The sequence below is a fragment of the Sciurus carolinensis genome, chromosome 15, assembly GCF_902686445.1.
Source record: "Sciurus carolinensis chromosome 15, mSciCar1.2, whole genome shotgun sequence".
Lineage (NCBI taxonomy): Eukaryota > Metazoa > Chordata > Mammalia > Rodentia > Sciuridae > Sciurus > Sciurus carolinensis.
The window spans coordinates 67,779,691-67,799,504 of record NC_062227.1 but is presented as its reverse complement, the minus strand read 5'-3'; the positions used below and the strand labels follow the sequence as shown (position 1 = coordinate 67,799,504).

At 35.9% G+C, this 19,814-nt stretch overlaps 1 protein-coding gene across 3 annotated transcripts in view; it reads left to right on the top strand.

Moving 5' to 3' along the window:
- Nucleotides 1–18,344, top strand: part of Pign (phosphatidylinositol glycan anchor biosynthesis class N) — a 125,930-nt gene extending 107,586 nt beyond the window's left edge. For all 3 annotated transcript variants that reach the window (XM_047526373.1, XM_047526372.1, XM_047526371.1), the window contains one exon: nt 15,948–18,344. In XM_047526373.1, the coding sequence (XP_047382329.1) occupies nt 15,948–16,071 (124 nt within the window). In that variant the 3' untranslated portion in view covers nt 16,072–18,344. The remainder of the gene's footprint in view (nt 1–15,947) is intronic.
- The last annotated feature ends 1,470 nt before the right edge of the window (nt 18,345–19,814 follow it).

Below are 19,814 nucleotides of genomic sequence, written 5' to 3'. Positions count from 1 at the left end.
CCCTCTATATCCCAGAGAGTAAAGCACCCCTCCTGCTCATCCTAAACCATGACATAGCAATTTCTGTCACATGAATAGAACTCACTGGTAGCCATCCTATTTCTGAATGACACCCAGAGGGAAGAGAGGCTTTCTTAAAAAGTTAAATACCCATCATGCTGTGACCTAACCATTCTATGCCTGGGTATTTATCCAAGAGAAGGAAAATCTTGTACAGGAATTTTTAGTGTCTTTATTCATAACAGCCCAAATTCAGAAACAACCCAATTGTTCATCAGTACATGACTATGGATAAACAAATTGTGCTATATCCATATAATGGAATACTACTTACTGATAAAAGCAAATTAATGACTGGTAAACTCAGCTACATGGGTGAATCTCAGAAACCATACTGAATGAAAGAAGCCAGGTATGTAAGAGTACATAACGTATTATTACATTTGTATGAAATTCTACAACAGGCCAGGCATAGTCACACACCTGTAATCCCAGTGGCTTGGGAAGCTGAGGCAGAAGGATTATGATTTCAAAGCCAGCCCCAGCAACTTAGCAAGACCCTGAGCAACTCCACAAAGACTGTCTCTAAATAAAACATAAAAAAGACTGCAGATATGGCTCAGTGCTTAAATCCCCTGGGTTTAATCCCCGGTACCAAATAAATAAATAAATTCTAGAACAGGCAAAACTAATCTGTGGTCACAGAAAACTGATCAATAGTTTCTGGGACTGGAGTGAGGGTAGGATTGACTGCAGAAGGGCCTGTGGGAACTTTTATAGGGGTGGAAATGTTCTATATCTTGATAGTGATGGTGGTTACATGGGTATGCCATTTGTCAGAACTCAGCTAACTGGATGCTTCAAGTAGTTCCATTTTCTCATATGTAAATGATACCTCAAAATTGATGTACAAGGACAAATAGTACTAAGATAAGTAAGTATCTAAAATTGTAATGAGTAGGGCATGAATCCTCCTCTTTCCTAGTAAATCATGTTTTAAATTGATGCTCAATAAACAGCAACATAAAGATACTAATTCATGTTAAGGAGAAAACTACCAGAAGTTCCAAAAGCAAGTAGAGTGGATATTCTGAGAAGTCAGTAACAAGGAAGGAGAGATTGTTACTTCACTTTATAGATCTTGCTCTATTATTATTATTTTTGGTACTGCATATACAACTTTGCTAAAAATTAAAGGGAAAAGGCAAAAATGGAATTGGAAGTCAGGAAGTAGAATTTTAAGTTTAAATCACTCAAGCTTAATTAGAATGGGGAAGAGAAATATAGGGCAGTGTTTGCATGGGCTTACTGTCACATTTCTATGAGGGAGATGTTATTTTCATTTCTTACTACTAGTGAGTATCAGGAATATTATAGGTGGAAGGAGTGAATGTCACTAGTTTCATCAATTTTAATTGGAGGTAGTATATAGGACCCAAATGAAGGAAATTTATTCACAGAACAGACAGAGAACTGCCCGCAAGGTCAGAGCAAGGTTGTGCTTGCAACAGAATCCATATACCCAACAGTTAGGTGTTTGAGATATGGGTCCTGAAAAGACATGACAGTGACAGTTCAGAGACAAGAGAATCAGTTTATATTCGGCAAAAGGCAAAGACAGAAGCTCAACTTGAGTAGAGGTCCAGGATGTCAGTCAAAGGATTTCCGTTAGTCACGCTTCTGCCAAAAACGTTTTGTGCTACGCCATTTATAATATGTTCTAGCACATTATTTCATGTGATCTTCATCACAAGACAATGAAATAGATATTATCTTTCACAGTAGATCTGTTTAGTCTCTCTACTTGACAGGTGAGGACATATGGAGATTATGACTTACTCATGGTCACAGGTCTTGTAAATGGTTCAACTGGTGGCTTTTTTTTTTTTTTTTTTTTTTTTTTTGAGATAGGGTCTCACCAAGTTTCAAGACTGGCCTTGAACTTGAGCTCCTGCCTCAGCGTTCCAAGTGACTGGAATTACAGGTGTGTGCCACTGTGCCCGGTGGCTCAACTGGTGTTAAAGGCAGAACTTCTGTAGCTGAGGCTCTAGAATTCCAACTGCCCTTCATTGCTTCTACATAAAGAGACTTTCCCAAGTGTTACATATTGCAATTTAATTCTTTTTTAAAAGTGACTTTGTATCTAATCTTATGTTTGTGATTATTGCAAAAGAATTATTCACTGGAAAGTTTTGAATAATATAAATTTTGAATTAAAAGAGAAAGAAATATTGATAAGGAAGAAGTGAGCCAAGAATGAGGTTATCTTGGGTGAGAAAAGTGTTGTTTTTGTTAAAAGTACAGAGCATGCTTGCCTTGTAAGCACAAGGCCATGGGTTCAATCCCCAGTACCACAAAAAAAAAAAAAAGAAAAAAAAAAAGTACAGAGTATGAGTCCTGTCTTCAAAGAGAAATATTGAAAGGCAGGGCGTGAGGTAGAAAACAGGTTTCTGATAGGGCTTGGCTGTCACAGGGCACACGGACCATAACAGACAGGCACTGCCCATTCTGGTGCACACTGCCAGACTACATGGTAGACAGTGTTTTCTTAAGTGCATCAGAAGATGGAAACAAGTAGTGAATCTCACATTGATGCTTAAGAGAAAAGCCTTGTGACATAAAAAAGACTTGATAGCACAGTTAAAAGCTGCGGTTAAAGGAAGCTGGCAGGAGTAGTATGCTGCTAAAACCTTAAAGCTTTGTGTATGACCCAGCAGGACTTCTACTAGGGCTGTTCAGAATGGATACCCATGAGCAATCCCTAACAAATTCTCCTTAGCTTCAGCATCCCCTTGGCTTACCTTAATTACTTCTATGTTCAGGATTCAAGTAGAGAAGATTGTTTTCCATGAATGCATGACCTTTCCCCCTCTTGATTATTTACGTTTTCTTGCTTTTGTTCAACAACTGTTTCCTGAGTGGTAACTATAAGCCTGTCTTTCTAATTCTGTTTACTTAGCTCTCATTAGTTCATCCTGGATCCATATGTTTTTCTTGTTTCCTTTTGTCACCAGTAGTCTTTCATCCCAAAAATTAATTAGCAGAGTATTTTCCTCAACAACAGAACAACTTATCTTTTATTTTTCTCCCTCACTAATAATATACAACTTCATTTAAAAGAAAAAGAGCTGGAAATATAGAAACACGAAGAAAGAGAGAGGAGAAGAAAAGGAGAGAGGGAATGAAGAGGAAAGAAAAAGAGAGAGAAAAGAAGAAAAGTCTTTTAGCCTATTATTTTCCCCTCTTGCATCGTTTTCCGCCCCTGTCCATTCTGGAAGTCCTATATACCTCTTTGTCCAGGAGTTACTTTATCCCCTTCACAGTTTTCATGTTGCTTGTTCAAAGATAGTCACCATTTTTCTCTTGAAACTTCTGAATTATTTTCTTTAGAAATGTCAAGTTAAGCTGTTTTAAGTAACTTAGTGCAATCATATTTATCTTTTCTTCCCTGGGATCCCCAGAAGTTTCCAGAAACTATTTGGGGGTTGAATTGTTTGGCCATAGAAAAGCTTCTACTCAAACCTGGAAGAAGCCAAATTGAGTTAAGCTTGGGAAAATTAAGGATTATCGGGAAAAGATATTAAATTGATATTAATAATAATATGATTAGCCAGGTGTGGTGGCACATACCTGCAATCCCACCTACCTAGGAAGATCACAAGGTTGAGGTCAGCCATGGCAACTTAGCAAGATCCTGTGTCAAAACAAAAATAAATAAGTAAATAAATAATAGAAAAGGCTGGGTATGTGGTTCAGTGGTAGAGTACTGGTGAGTTCAGTGGTCAGTACTGAGGGGGAAAAGTTTACAACTAAAATTTTATTTATTGGGGCTTGGGGATGTGACTCAGTGGTAGAGTACTTGCCCAGCATGGACAAGCCCCTAGATTCAATTTCCAGCACCACACACACAAAAAATCATGTATAATAGTAGGAGTTTTACTTATTTCATTAATTCTTATGACCATGATATGGGAAAATATAATTATTTATGTTCTACAGAGGAGAAACTGGTTCTGAAAGACTGTGATTGAAGTAGCATAGCTTTTTTGCATTATATATGCATTTAACATATAAATTATTTCTTGAGAAACACATATTGAGCACTTGCCATGCATAAAATATTCTCAGGCATTCTTATGTTCCCAAAGATGAATGGAATTGCCTGCCTTGAGATTTGATATCTCTAGCATTGGAAATACCTAACTGCTTCATTGGGATATTGCATAGGAAATTCAAGCACTGAACGAAAGGTTCTGATGAATAACCTGTAAGGGACACTTTAACCCTAGAAGCATATGATTCTAACACATGGCCCTGTTTTCTGGGAGATTATGGCCAAATACAGGTAGAAAGACATAATAGCTACAGTACAAGGAGTCATGATTAGGGACCACTCCAGTTCAGCCTCAATGACTGAGGGAACACTGCAGGGTCTGGCACTTGAACTGACCTCTGAACAAAAGGTAGGATTTCAATGAAGGGACTTAGAGATTGGAAAGAGTAGTTTAAGCACACAGATGGATATAAGCAAAACTGTAGAGACTTAAAAAAAAAAAGCCCAATGCATATGTATATAATATGAGAAAAATAATTTGGATTTCAAAGATCATAGGTTTTAAATAAAGAAATTTCTTGAAAATAGCTCTTGGGAGGCTTAACATGGTGAACATTTTATACAAAATTATATCATACTTTCTTTGCATATGAGTTGGGAGCCATGTTTAGATTTATTTGAACTCTAGCATTTTAGATGGTAACTTTCATAAATGAATGATTGCCTATGAGTTAGGAGTCTTAACTACTGTATTATACAAACTTATTCCCTGGATGAGGGAAGTGAAGAATGTGTGCCTCGAAATGGAGGTAATAACGTGGCCAGCAGCACTGTCAGGTTCATTACAACATGTCCTGATGTATTTCTAGTGTCACATTTGGCAACCAGTCTTTATTTTTTCATTTTTTTTGGTGATTCTTTGTTTGTTTTTGTTTCGTTTTTTGTTACCCTGAAGTCTTTATGTGGCCCCTGCACAGTTTTTTCCCAAAATCAAACCACCCAAAGTGCAGTGATGTCAGAAGGCCCTTCACCATGTAACATTATGCACTGTTAAACAAAAACAAAAACTGAGATACATTAAACTTCAAGTTTATTAGAGCAAGAAAAAGGTTCTAGAACCAGACCACATTCTGAACTGCAATTAGTTCAGAATGCTCAGCCCCACTGCCTTTGCAGATTATATTTATAGCTGGAGAAAATGCAGTGACATACAGAAACAACCTGATTGGCTGCAGTCAGCATTTGCCTTGTATAGCATGGTGTGATGACGCTTTTTTTTTTTTTTTGCTATATAGGACTTAGTTTGGTCAGTTGGCAGCCTGTGCCTGACTAAAGCTCAGCTGCTGTCATTGTCTGACACTCAACTGTTACACTCTGAGATTAGTTTGCCTTTTCTTTATGTGTCAAGTAAGGTTGCAGTTCACTACATACGGAGGCAGTTTGGGGACAAATTTTATCACCCTATTACAGAAACAGACTTAGGCCAAACTTGTAAGTTTGATAGCACCAAACCCAAATTGCCAGTTTTTATCCTCTTTTCCCTTGATGTTCTTTTCTTTCCTTAAAAAAAAAAAGTAGCAGAATATATATAACATAAAATTTACTTTCTTAATCATTTTTAAAAGTACAGTTCAGTAATATGTTCACATTGTTGTACAACAGATCTCCATTTCTGTTTCATCTTGCATAACTGAAACTGTGCTGCTCATTAAACAGCTCCCCATTTTCCTCTCCCCCAGCAGCTGGCAACCACCATTCTGTTCTCTGCTTCTGTGAATTTGACTTCTCTAACTCCTCATATTGAACATCTTTTCATATGCCTGTTGGACATTTGTATATCTTCTTTGGGGAAATGTCTATTCAAGTCTCTTTCCCATTTTAAAATTGGGTTAGTTGTTTTGTTGTTAAGTTTTAGGAATTCTTTATATAATCTGGATATTAGCCCCTTCTCAGATATATATTTGCAAATGTTTCCTTCATTCTGGGGCTGGAGAGAGAGCTCAGTCGGTAGAGTGCTTGCCTTGCAAGCACAAGGCCCTGGGTTGGATCCCCAGCACCAAAAAAAAAAAAAAAAAAAAAAAATCCTTTTTGTAAAAAAAAAGTTGCCTTTTTACTCTGTCAATTGTGCCCTTTGGTGCACAAGTTTTTCATTTTGATGTCCAATTTATTATTTTTTGCTTTTGTTAAGTGTATTTGCTTGATGCCTTTTTAAAAAGAGGCATTGCAAAACTTGCATTTAACATCTAGCATGACATTCTTCCTGGCACTATTCCTTGCATTTTTTTATTAGTCATCATGGGAATAAAGCATTCATCAGAGCATAAAATATAGAAAAAAGAGAAAACACAAAGGCATGAAACGTCACCATTCAATCAAGTGACACAGAATGGCACATTAGCACACGTAGACTGAGAATGTTTTGATGACCCTCCTCTTGGCAGTACTAGGCATAATCATGCATGTTAACTCCATGTTTCAGTATTCTAAGTGAATTATGTAAGCATATTAAAATGTTCTGTAGTTAATTAATGGTATACAGAGTACAAATGCTATCAAAATACCTTGTTTTTTTAAATAATGGAAGCTTCCCTATACATATGGTGATCATATGCCCTGGTTTACCTAGGATAGTGGTCTATACAACATTAAAGACCCAAAGCGGAGGGGAAGAGGATAAAGACCTAGCCCATTAATAGTTATACCCTAGTGTGTCTCCTTCTCAGTGCCTCATCATCGGAGATCTAACTCCCGTAGGCTAAATGAGGCTCTTGTTCCTCAAAAACTTCTTGAAGGCAGATACATTAAAGGACCACGGATCATAGTTCCGTTCATCAGGGTAAGGACTTTGGACTAAACTAGATAAATTTCCCACATATTCTGCAGGTCGTTCCTGCTGATATATTTCCTTGTTCTATTTGTCTTCTTTTTATTTTATCATTCAAAACATGCCCAGTTTAAGAGAAGATGATTGAAGAGACAAAATGAAATCGGAGTTGGTGAAATTAGGCTTTCTAAATGGTATTATCCCTGATGAACTCTATAATGTGAGGGGTTTTTGTGTGTGTGTGTGTTTGTTTTGTTTTCCCCTTGCTATTTTGGCAAGTTAGAATTCTAAAATCTTTCCTTTATGTCCTATACAGCATTAATGGCATATACTGCCTGGGTGAACCACGTGGTATTGGTCTAATGGGCAGGAGTGGTTCATGCATTTTCATAAACATGTAATTTATTGCTAGGAAAAGACTTGGATAGTGGGGGAAGATATACTTCCAGATTAAAAAGTAGAGCACCAGATAATGGGGTTCACATGTCAAAATCTTATTATCATACTTTTTCTGCTTTTTATTTGTGAGAATGTTGCTTTTAGGATTTGGGGTTTCTAATTATTCCTATGTGAAAGTATATTTGAAAAGCAGAGATGTTTTTTGTCTTGGTGCTGTTGTTATTGAACTTACTGGTGGCATTCCCTTAGTGGGAACCAGGGTTATTTGAATTGTGCCCCTGCGGTGGTTTCCCTTCATGACATTTTATTTCTAAGCGCCTTTGTGTTTGTGATATAGTTAATAACTGCAGCCATTTCTTGCCTGTTATTCACAGGAATAGAATGTTGTCCTTTTATCCTCACTATTGTATTGCTTTATGAAAACCAAAGTGGTGAGAATCTATCCCAGAATTTTAGAGAGGAGTGGGAGCTGACTAGCCCCGTGAATGCAGCCTGGCATGTGTCTGGAATGTTTATAGAGCTGTTGAAATGACTGCTGTAGGTTTCCAGAATACTTTTGAGAGATTCTTCAGCTATTAATTTTTGGTTAACGAATAAGTAGTTATTTCTTTAACAATAAAGACACATTACCAAGACATGAGACAGTATATCCATTTATAGTCATAGTACTTTTTGTTTACAGTGCATCTTCAGAGCAGATTTTACCAAAATTTAATTGGGACTCTGAAAAGAATACACTGCAGTCCATATATTCAGCTGAAGCCCCAGGTTAAGTGCAGCATTCCTCTGGAGAACCTGTGGCATCAGGCATTCGTTTAACAACCATGTGAAAAATACCCTGCCCAGGCCATAAAATTGTGTTCAGCTGACAGAGCTAATTTAGTATTTTCTTCTTTTGAGCTTTATACTTTTTCTTCATTTATTGCAGGTCATAAACTTTACAGAGTATTGCCTTTTATATGGCATACTGAAAGTGCATTTTTAAAACTAGAGAAAAAATTCCTGTGAGGTCATATTCACAACTATAAAAACCTATATTTAAATTTATAATTCTAAATGTGTTTGTAGTGAGGTGAATAGAGTCAGGATCGTCAGTTTGATTGAGCTGCAGTTTGATTTGATAGCAGTGTTCATTTGGTCTTTAATTGTTTCCTACATGCACTATTGTTATACCTTATTAAAGTACAAATGACAGCTAAAGTATTTATCATTTCTCTTTAGATATAATGAAAACTCATGATTCTGCTCACTTTTGAATGTCCTAAATATAATTATTAGAGCAATGAAATGTCTTTGTTCTTTCAATGAATATCAAGCTGTATTCAAAGCAGTGGTTCTCAACCTTTTTCTGCTGCAGTACATCTGACAGATATGACCTGCTTCTATAACCCATCCCCCTGACTGAGAAGAATACAATCAAGCTTATATCACTTACTGTGTGGGCTGAAAAGACCTGCCTGGCAGTTCTATGTGCCCCTCCACTGGTACACTGTCCTCCTCCATCACACACCTTGAGAACTGCTGACTTAAATGATGTCTGTGTAGTCGGGGGAGAGTGGAAACAGCTGAACTCATTTCAAGTTGAGACTTGATGTTCCTTTAACTCTGCTAATGCTCAGATGACACTGAGACTTGACTGATGCGAAATATCATGCGCTGGATGCCTTACGGCTCAATGACATGATGTTGATGAGCTTTACAGCTGTTTTCTGCCAATGATGTTAGTTTAAATGAGCCAAGAGTCAATAATTTCAGGCCATTGTAAGGAGATAAGTGATCTGTGAGATGAATATCTTTTATAGATAGACTTTCATTAAATTTGAAGATGGGTCACTTCTGGTTTTAAAAAAACATTTTTGTTAAGAGATCAAATCAGTCATAATATTTTGACCTTAAAATGGAAACAAAATTTAACAGAACAAAAATCTGCTAGCATGTAGCTTTCTCTTTCTCTTAGCAATTTTGTTGTGATATAATTTATATACCATCAATTCATCAAGTTTAAAGTTTTAACTTCTCAAATGATTTTAAAATCATTTCAGTAATTTTTAATTTTTTAGCAGTTTATTAGTCTTATATAACCATTGTTGTAATCCAGTTTTTGAACATTTTCATCACCCCAAAAATTCCCTTGATCCTGTTTATAGTCTATCCCCATTCCCATACCCAGCCCTAGACAACCACTAATCAGCCTTTTTTCTTTCTTCTTTCCTTCTTTCCTTCCTTCCTTCCTTCCTTTCTTTCTTTCTTTCTTTTTTTTTTTTTTTTTTCCTCTGTGGTACTGGAAATTAAACCTGGGGTCTCCTGTATGTTGATGCCCATGCTCTACCACTGAGACATACATATACCCACCCACACTAAGCTTTATCTGTCCCCAGGGATTTGGCAATTCATATAAGCACCTGATTTTTTCCACTTTGTGTAATGATGGGGGGGGGATTCATTTATATTGTAGCTTCTATCAACTTTGTTCCTTTTCTTTGCTAAATAGTGGTCCACTCAACTGATATTTTGTTTATCCATTCCATATGTAGTATTTTATATTTTAGTCCTTGTAGCTTTTTTTCATCTACCTGGCTCCCAACCTCCTTGCCTCGTTTCCTCATGGACCCAACATCAGATGGAGCTTTCCTGGATTTCATCTTTTAGGCTCTCTGATGAGCATCTCACTCTTCATATAGACTTCAGTCCCTGACCTGGGAAATAAACATTTTTATAGCATGAAGTTGTGATCTTTTTAGCCAGTTTATTGAGTTGAGGATTTGGACCACAGAACTGGTACAAATTTTTAAATGTCTTGTGAGACAATACAGTAGTGTTGAAGATTTCTGTGGTAATTATGAAGTCAGCCTTAGAGTTCTATGCCACTGATGAGAAACGAATCCTAGTCTTGCTTACAAATTTAAAGTGAGCCCAGTCAGAGCAGTTTTGAGTTTTCACAGTGATTCCTTTATCTCATTGTCTTACTGTGTGACAAGGCTTTCTGTTCATCCATTGTTCTAATGATTCCAATACCTCACTTCATGTTTTAATATCTTGTAAGACTTGTTTTACTTCATTTTAGTAGAGATTCTGTTTCTTTAAACTTTTTTTAAGCATTTGATTATTTATGACTGTTATTTTAGGGAAGTCTGATATAAGTCCACATTAAATCTGCTGAGGTAATAGAAAACGAAAAAAGATTTTATTATTTAAATTACAAATTACCCTCTTTGTATAATAAACACCAATTGAATGTCAGACCTTCAAGATGCAATGGGGAAAATGATAAAGTTCATGGTTCCTAGTTCCACAGGGCTTATACTTTAGGGTAGAGTTCAGCAATCTGAGGCCCTTCAGCCAAATCCAGTCCACCTCCTGTTTGTACGGCCTATAATCCTTTTTTTTTTTTTTTAGTTGTAGGGTAGAGTTCAGCAATCTGAGGCCCTTCAGCCAAATCCAGTCCACCTCCTGTTTGTACGGCCTATAATCCTTTTTTTTTTTTTTTAGTTGTAGATGGACACAATACCTTATTTTCATTAATTTGTTTTTATGTGATGCTAAGGATCCAACCCAGTGCCTCACATGTGCTAGGCGCTTTACCAAGAGCTACAACCCTAGCCCCAGCCTGTAATCTTTTTTTTTTCATATACATTTTTTATTTATTTATTTTTATGTGGTGCTGAGGATTGAACCCAGTACCTCACATGTTCTAGGCAAGCTCTCCAACACTGAGTCACAACCCTAGCCCCCCAGCCTGTAATCTTAAATATTAAAAAATCAAATATTTTATTTTGAGTAATTATAGAGTCACATGAGGTTATAAGAAATAATACAGAGAGATCCTATGTAATCTTTACCTAGTTTCCCCCCAATGGTAACTTCATGAAAAATTATAGTACCACATATATTTGCACATACATAATGAGATATCTTGGGGATAGAACCCAAATCTAAATACAAAATACATTTATGTTTCCTATATACCTTATACACATAGCCTGAAGGTAATTTTTAATGTACTGTTTTGACTGTGGCCTGTCACATGAGGTCATGTGTGAAATTTTCCACTTGTAGCATTATGTTAGTGCTCAAAAAGTTTCAGATTTTGGATCTTGGATTTTCGGATTAGGCAGGCTCAACCTGTGTACCATGCAAATAGTAAATAAACACATGCAGGAGTGACTATATTCAGATGAAACAGACTTCAGAGCAAAGAAACCCTTTTGTTGATAATCAATAGAGAAATTAGACTAAAATCATCAAGGATATAAAAGAATTCAACAACTCCATCAATCAACAAGATATACTTGACAGTGTAGAACGCTTGACCCAACCATAGTGGAATACATGTTCTTCTCAAGTGTCATACTCACTAAGATAGAATAAATCCTGAGTCATAAAATAATCCTCAACAAGTTTAAAAGAACTGAAATCACAGATTACCTACTCTGACTGCAGTGGAATCAAACTAGAAATAAATAACAGGAAATAGGAAAGTCTTCACTTTATTTTAAATATTTCCTCCATATACACGTCAGTATTACAATTTTTGCTTCAACTGTGAAGTAGAATTTGGAAAACTCAAGAAGAAAAGGTAAGTCTTTTATTTACTCATACTTTTGCATACTGAGTTCATTTTACCAGATTTCTTTTTATTTCAATTTTTTTCTGTTTAGAGAACTTCCTTCAGATGTTTTTTGGCTAGATTCATAGGCAGTAACTTCTCTTCATTTTCCTTCATTGGAGAATGACTTAATTTTTCCTTCAAGGAAAAAGGATATTTTCAGTGAATTCTGGGTTGAAATTTGCCTTTCCTTCAGCACGTGAAGGGGTGTCCTTCCTTCTGACTTCCACATTTTCTGATGAGCAATCAACTATCATTCAAACTGTTTTCCCCCCATGGTCAGGTGTCATTTCTCTCTCACTGTTTTCAAATTCTTTTCTTGTTTGTAATTTTAAGTAGTTTGGTGTGAATTTATGTGAATTGGTTTGGGTTTATTTTGTATAAAGTTTGCAATCTGTGGATATGTCTCTTGTCAAATTTTGAAAGTTTTCAGTCACTATTTCAGCCTTTTTTGCCCTCTTTTTCTTTTTCTTCTGTGACTCCAGTCTTCAACTCATGAGGCCCTATTTGGGAGTGAGGATTATTGTTTATTTGTTTTGCTTTTTGTCTGCCTTCTCTGTTATTGGGCTTGGTTTATAGTTTCTACTGTTTTATCTTAAAGTTTACAGATTCTTTCCTCTGTCCTTCTCAGTTCTACTCTAGCAGCTATTCATTGGGTTTTTTTTATTTTTACTTTGGTTATCATATTTTTCAGTTCTAAAATCTTGATTTAATTCTTCTTCATGTCTTCTGTTGAGAATTATTGTCTTCCTGACTCTCCATTAAGCCTCTGTGACCCTACCCTGATGAGGATGGGAAGGGGCCTCATTACTGCTGATGACTTGGATCTTTACCTGGTGTGGATGACAGTACCAGCTTCTCTACTCCGCCCTCTCTGCACCCCTGTGGAGGACAGGGGAGATAGGGATTGAAGTACCCCATTACCATATTGCAGATCGCTTGGCCTTTGCTGGAACGGGTAGAGGGTGGGGCCACCAATTTTTCTGTCCTATCTGTCTGAAGTAGTATGGTTAATATCTATTTGTTTTCCATCTTCCAGGCTGCCCCTGTCTGTCTGTTGCCTAGAGAAAGATGCTTTTGTTGTGATGGCGTTTTTGCTTTGGGGAGGGTTTTGTCTGTGCCCATTAGCATTTCTAGGTTACCTGCTTCTTTCTGCAAGTTGATATATGTGAGACAAAAAGGAAACCCACAGTGGTGGGCTCCTTGGGTTCTTTCTGCCTTTCGGAGTCTTCTTGTGCTTGTTTTATATAATGTCCAAAACTTTTAATTGTACTTAGCAGGAGGAATAGGGGAAAACGCACCTACTCCATTTCCTGGAAGACAGACTTTTTAGTTTTCTACTAGCATGTTTTCCCAGCATCCATGTGCCTTGATAAACTTGAGTTACCTTACTTGGGAAGACTTTTAAAACAAGATTCATTTACCAATATACCAAATTCTGTGTAATGAAATGTCAGCATGGCTCGGTTAATTTAAGCCATCTTATTTATTTTGGCATGAGGTTTTCAACAGTATTATGTTAAAATGAATATGTGTTATTCCTATCACATTTGATAAAGACAGTAGTCTTATGGTTTGTTGTTTTCATTTTTAACTAAATAATTATCAGTGATTTAATTAAATAAAAAGTAAGATCCAAATCATATTCATTCTAGATAAAAAGAAAAAAATACACACTCTAAGATAAATTTAAGTAGAAAAATTTCATGTCTAGTATCCTGTTACATTACTTTTTTTTATTTTTTGACTTTTATTTGCATTTTTTAAATTTTTTATTTTTACCACATTTTGATTCATTGTACACAAATGGGGTACAACTTTTCATTTCTAAGGTTGAACACAATGTAGATTCACACCATTCATGTAATATACAATACATAGGGTAATGGTGTCTGTCTCAGTATACTATCTTTCCTTCCCCGACCCCTCTATCCCATTTTCCTCTATACCATCCAAAGTTCCTCCATTCTTCTCTTGCCCGCCCCATTACATTACTTTTATAGTGAAAACAAACAACAGTTTTAAAAAGCTTCCTTTAGTGTTAATATTTGTTCATCAACAAAGGACCTAATTTTATTAGGTCTTTTTGGTTCAGGAGTCTACCCTACACCAGAGCCAGATTTCTAACATAACTGTTTCTAATCCTTGCTGTTTCATTTTTCAACTCTTCCTTTTCTGTTTGGCATTTACTTTACAAGGTAAACCGAGAAATTCTAAATAAAAATCTTCAGCCATTGCCTTTCCAAAGACAATCTAATCAGACTAAAACTTTACAATTGAAGGCTCTTAAAAACTGTAACATTACTTTAAAGAAAAAAAAATTGCACTGAGTAGAAAGCCCTTTTTTCCTGGCCTTGAGAGCCTTATGAATGAACAAAGATCCGACAGCCTGCTAAAGCTGACCTAAATCCAGCAATTTGGCACTGTAGGGACTGTTCAGCTATGGAGTTGAAGTGATTGGGAAGGCAGGAGGGAAAAGTTATTCTCCCATTTGTTTGGGGTAGATGAGAGAAGGGGAAGAAAATATGACCTCCCTTCCTCTCTGACTGGGTTTTAGGCCTGCTAAAATATTGTTCCCTCTCTTTGTTGACCAATGTTTTAAAAAATGCAAATCCAATGTAAAGGTAAATAGTTAAATGTAACTGTGACAGCCCTTGAAAAGAAGTAGCTTAGCGTGGACAGCACCGTGCTGTCATTACATGAAACCTCTCCTTTACATTTGTCAGATCTGTAACCTACATTTCTTTCCATTCTTCAAAAAAATTTTAATATGTTCTATGCAGTGTATAGGTACTGTGTTTAAAAAGAAAAACATCACGTGCTATTGTTGATAGATAAGAATGAAGTAATTCTAATAGTATACTTTTTCTAGTAGTCTGGAAGACAGTAGCTTTTGATTATGAGTTTAACAAAGAGATGTGTCCTTTTTCCCTTTGTTAAGATTCCTTGACTAAAATTTGAGCATGGATAGCGGTTTTATTTCTTAGTGACTGGTAGTTTGGAGGGTTTTTTCCCACATTTTTTTATTGGTGCATTAGAGTTGTACATAATAATGGGATTTGTTGTTACATATTCGTACTTGCAGTGACTGGTAATTTTAACAAAGTAGTTCCAAACTTATTTCAGAGCATAAGATTGTGTGCTCTAAAACGTCAAAATATTTAACTTGGGGTCATCTTTGGGGAATCTGTGGATAGAATCCAGAGGGTTCAAGAATTTGTGGGAAAAAAATCATCTTCATTTTCCTAAAAGTTTTTGAAATTTAACCCAGATGTCTTATTGTCCTATTTATGGAATACCTAAAAATTTTAAACATGTATCGCTTATGGTAACTTCAAAATAAGTATTTATGGTTTTAGAGTTTTATTCTTTTGCAAAAAGTAGTATGTGAATGATAAGTGATAATATTCATTAAAATATTAATGACAATAAATTATATAATAAGCCCTAGATTATGATTTTCATCCTATATTAATGTACCTATTTCACTGAAATATTCTCAATATTGAAAGCTTGAAATTTAATGGGTTAATTTCTGTTGGTGTCAAAGTCAGAGGAACTGCTGATTCTAATCACAGACATTTTTATAACATATTGTAGTTGTTACAGATATATCAAAATATGTTTATCACTATTTTAGCATAATGGTAATTTATGTTATTGGGACTTAAAATTAATATGTAATTAGTATGCATTACTAATGTTCAATATACATTACCAAGGAAATACATACAGTACTCATTACTATATAACAAATACGAACTTCAAAAAAATTTTTGGTCTCTATTTTGAAATCATTGGTACCTTTGTAATTCCTTTGTATTAATATATCCCATTTAAAAACTTTTTAGGGGGCTGGAGCTGTAGTCCAGTGGCAGAGTGCTTGCCTAGCACCCGTGAGGCACTGGGTTTGATCCTTAGCACCACATTAAAATAAGCAAATAAAATAAAGGCATGCTGTCCATCTACAACTACAAAAAAATTTTTTTAATGGTTTTAGGAATCTTGTGCTCTTCCTCATGCATTCTTTTCTCTGACTGTAACATGTTTTTCTCCTTTTGCAGCATTAGCCACTATGTGATTGTCATGTCCATGACCATCTTTCTGGTGTTTCTCAATGGCCTAGCACAACTGCTCACAACAAAGAAACTCAAACTGTATGGCAAACCCAAAAGCCATCTCATATGATGTTATGGAAACCGTCATTTAACATCTGGATCCTGTCTCTCCAGCTCATCTAAAATCCCATTAAGGATTCAATAGGAAAATGAATTTTGATGCATCATATATTGTTCTATAGAGAAAATAATATTTTGAATTCTGAATTTATAGGATATCTAGGATAAAGGCGCTCCTTTTTTTTTGTTTTGAGATTTTTTTAGTACTTTTAAATAGTAATTCTATCTGTAGAAAAGCATTCTCCATTTTCATTTTGTTTTCTTTTTGCTGACTGCTCTTCCCAGTGATGTTTCAGAGCACTTGGAACAATCTGATCGGCAAGATACCGCACCCCTGTGCCCGAAGAAGAACATGAGGCAGTACTGGTGTGGTGGCATCCAAAATCACTGATGTGACTGAACTTAAAGGAATCACCACATGGCACTGTAAATATTTATCAGCTCTCAGGCACTGGTTTTGTAGTAGTTCTACCTGCTCAATAATATCACTTGTAAGACAGTTAGGGTATCTTACTTCAAATTCACTAAAACTCCACAAGAAAAATATTTGCAGGTTCTTGTCATTTTTCTTCAGTATGCAGTGTACTATCTTAAGCTTAGTGCTATTACCAGGAATTTCATAGTCAATAGCTAGATGCAAGTTTAACCTTGACATTTTTTCCCCCATTTCTAGATTATCATGGAATTTCCGGGGATTGAAAAGTAGAAAACGCTTAGTATTTGTGTCCTTTCTGTTAAGAAAATAAACAGGATAGTTTTTAATTGTAGATCCAACATCTGTTACCCATATAGGTTTTTTTCATATATTGTTTCAACAGGATTTTTCAAATCAGTGGTTAAAACTTTCTGACAATATCATAAGAATTCTTGTTAACACTGTTATTCTTCTGGTTGTGAGTTTCTAACCCAAGGGCTTAAGTCATCTCATTAAATTTAGATTTCCATTCGTAAAGTAATTCTAATGGACAAAATATTTTGAGAGTAATTTTTTATTCAGATTTTTCATAACATGACCTTTACATGTTGCTGAAGAGTTGGCCTTTTGCCCATGGTATGCCAGAAGCATTCGACTGATGCTAAGCTTTACTGGTGTATGTCCCATTTTAAAGAATTGCTTTTGAATTAAGTTATAGCATTACTAATTCATATGAATGACAAGAAAGCCCTTTACAAATTACTAGATTTTTTTAAATTTGAAGGTGAGTGAATAAATACGATTTTAAAAAGCTCAAAATTCTATTTGGTAAAATATATTTTCTGTATTTCTATTTATGATGAAATGTAATTTACTTGTGATGACATGACACTGATACAGCAGTGAATGCATTCTAGTATATTAAAAGAGAGGTATTGATATTTACATAAGAGCTCATGCTTCAGTCTATATAATATAAAATCAAGGTGAACAACTAAAGCTACCAGAGCAAACAATGATATTGGCAGAAACAGAATCTATGAGCTTTCATATAACTTCAGAGAGTTTTATATCAGTTGTGTTGTTTTTGTTTTTGTTTTGTGGTACTGGGGATTGAACCCAGGGATGCTTCTACCCAGCTACATCCCCAGTCTTTTTTATTTTGAGACAGGGTCTCACTGAATTACCCAGGCTGACCTGGGACTTGCATTCCTCTGCCTCAGTCTCGAATCTCTGGGACTACAGGTGTGTACCACTGTGCCAGCTTTTTAATCAGTTTTTTTCACTAATCAGAGAAGGTTGATTACATGAACACTTATCACTTAACTCTTTTTATATTTAGTTTTACCTTTCATCTTTTCCAGATTTTCATACAGAAAAGTTAATGGATATTTTATTACAACATTGTAAAAGGTGCTTAGTGCCTTATCTTTCATTATTATGTTCTTTGAAGCCTGCTTTGTTCTTCACGTTGCCTTTTGGGGTCAGTGTGAGTTGGCAGAAGAGGAAAGTGTACCCCCGGCCCCTGGCTCACCTTACTGCACTGTAATTGGACCCCTCAGACTCACTGGGGAATGGGCCTTCTCTATGGTATATTTTCTCAGCTATCTTAAAGTGTTTGAAGTATATATTTTTGTATTGAATAACAGAAAAGAAGAGATGAGATTTAGGCAAAATGTATTTCTGTTTAAGACATATTTTTTCATTCTATCTATAATGTACTAGATTTCTGAATCAGGACTTCACACATTTGCTAATCACATGGTTTAAATTAGAAAATGCTATAAACAATAAAGTGGGCATATCAAGTAGAAAAAATATTGAACACCAAAAAAAAAAAAAAAAACATGCTATGTCTCATGGACCAAGAATAAATTTGGGAGGGAATACTAAGATTTTAGGAAATGAACCACAGCCTGTCCATAACTTAACCAATAGACTAATTCTCTGTATTATTACATTTAGTGTGCAACATTGAGAACATAAGTTATTTTTTCTTTTTTAGGTACTGAGGATTGAACCCAGAGGTTCTTAACCACTGAGCCATATCCCCAGCCCTTTTTGATTTTTGTTTTGTTTTGTTTTTCTTTGGACACCAGGTCTCGCTAAGTTGCTAAGGCTGGCCTCAAACTTGAATCCTCTTGCCTCAGCCTCCCAAGTCACTGGGATTACAGGCATATGCTACCACATCCAGGTTCTTTTTCATATTTTTAGGAAAATAATGTAAATGACAGTATATTTTCAAAATCATGCCCTCAAAATTATTTATCAGTGATAGAACTGGATTAGAAAATTATTCACCAGTTATAATATGATTTCTCATGAAAAACTCATTCCAAATTTCAGCCTACTCAGACATTAGGAACATTTATGTCAAGTCTCCTTTTTTTTCCTGCCACATTTACACACTGATTTAGTAGACTGGGGACTTCTTTGCTCCTCCTTTTGACGGATCACTGAGCCAATGAAGTTAACCCAGGGCAATGAAGGGGTTTGCAGAGACAGGCAGTAGCTGCTGCAGGGCTGCCCTGTCCTTGGGGGAAGCAGGTGAGCTCCATATGCACGTCAGATGCCCTCTTGTCAGGGGGCTGAAGAGAATGACACTAAAACAGCTCAGTTACCTGGAGAGGACCCCCTTCAGACTAGATCTGAGGACTCCTTAAGTGACCAGAGATAACTGGGTAATTTCCCTCCTCACAGTCACTCTTTTCTTGTTGACAGTCCTCTAAAATGCTTCAAAGCATTTATGATTGTTAAGCTCTGTATGCTTTCACTACTAAAGTAATGTCTTTGTAGCAGTTTTCTATTTTTGCATCAGCATGTTTTTATTTTTTTGTACTTTTTTTTTTTTTTTTTGGTACCCGGGATTGAGCCCAGGACCTCACCCATGCCAAGAAGGTGCTCTACAACTGAGCTACATCCCCTCTACATAAGTATGGTTTTTAAAGAGTAGAAGTAGGTAGAATCTCTGCTTATGATATTCATTTTATGAAGAAATAAAAATATTTTGAGATGTGTCACATATTAAAATGGATTACAGGCATTGATCAACTCACCAGTAGAATTATAGTATCTGTGGACTACAGAAAATATGTCCCATAGAACTTCAGTTCCTTTGTATACAAATATATCATAATAAGAAGGGTTCCTTGATGAAATACACTTGAGAAACACCTAGTCGATCAAAGTTAAACAATTACATTCTGTATTTAGGAAGCTTAATTTATGTGCCTTAAGAAGGGAGGAAAGGAACCATGTGCCAGACTTTGCACTTACTTGATCACAGACCCCATCTGAGAGTCTCCCTCCCAATTGGTGACATACTTTAGAAATGTCCT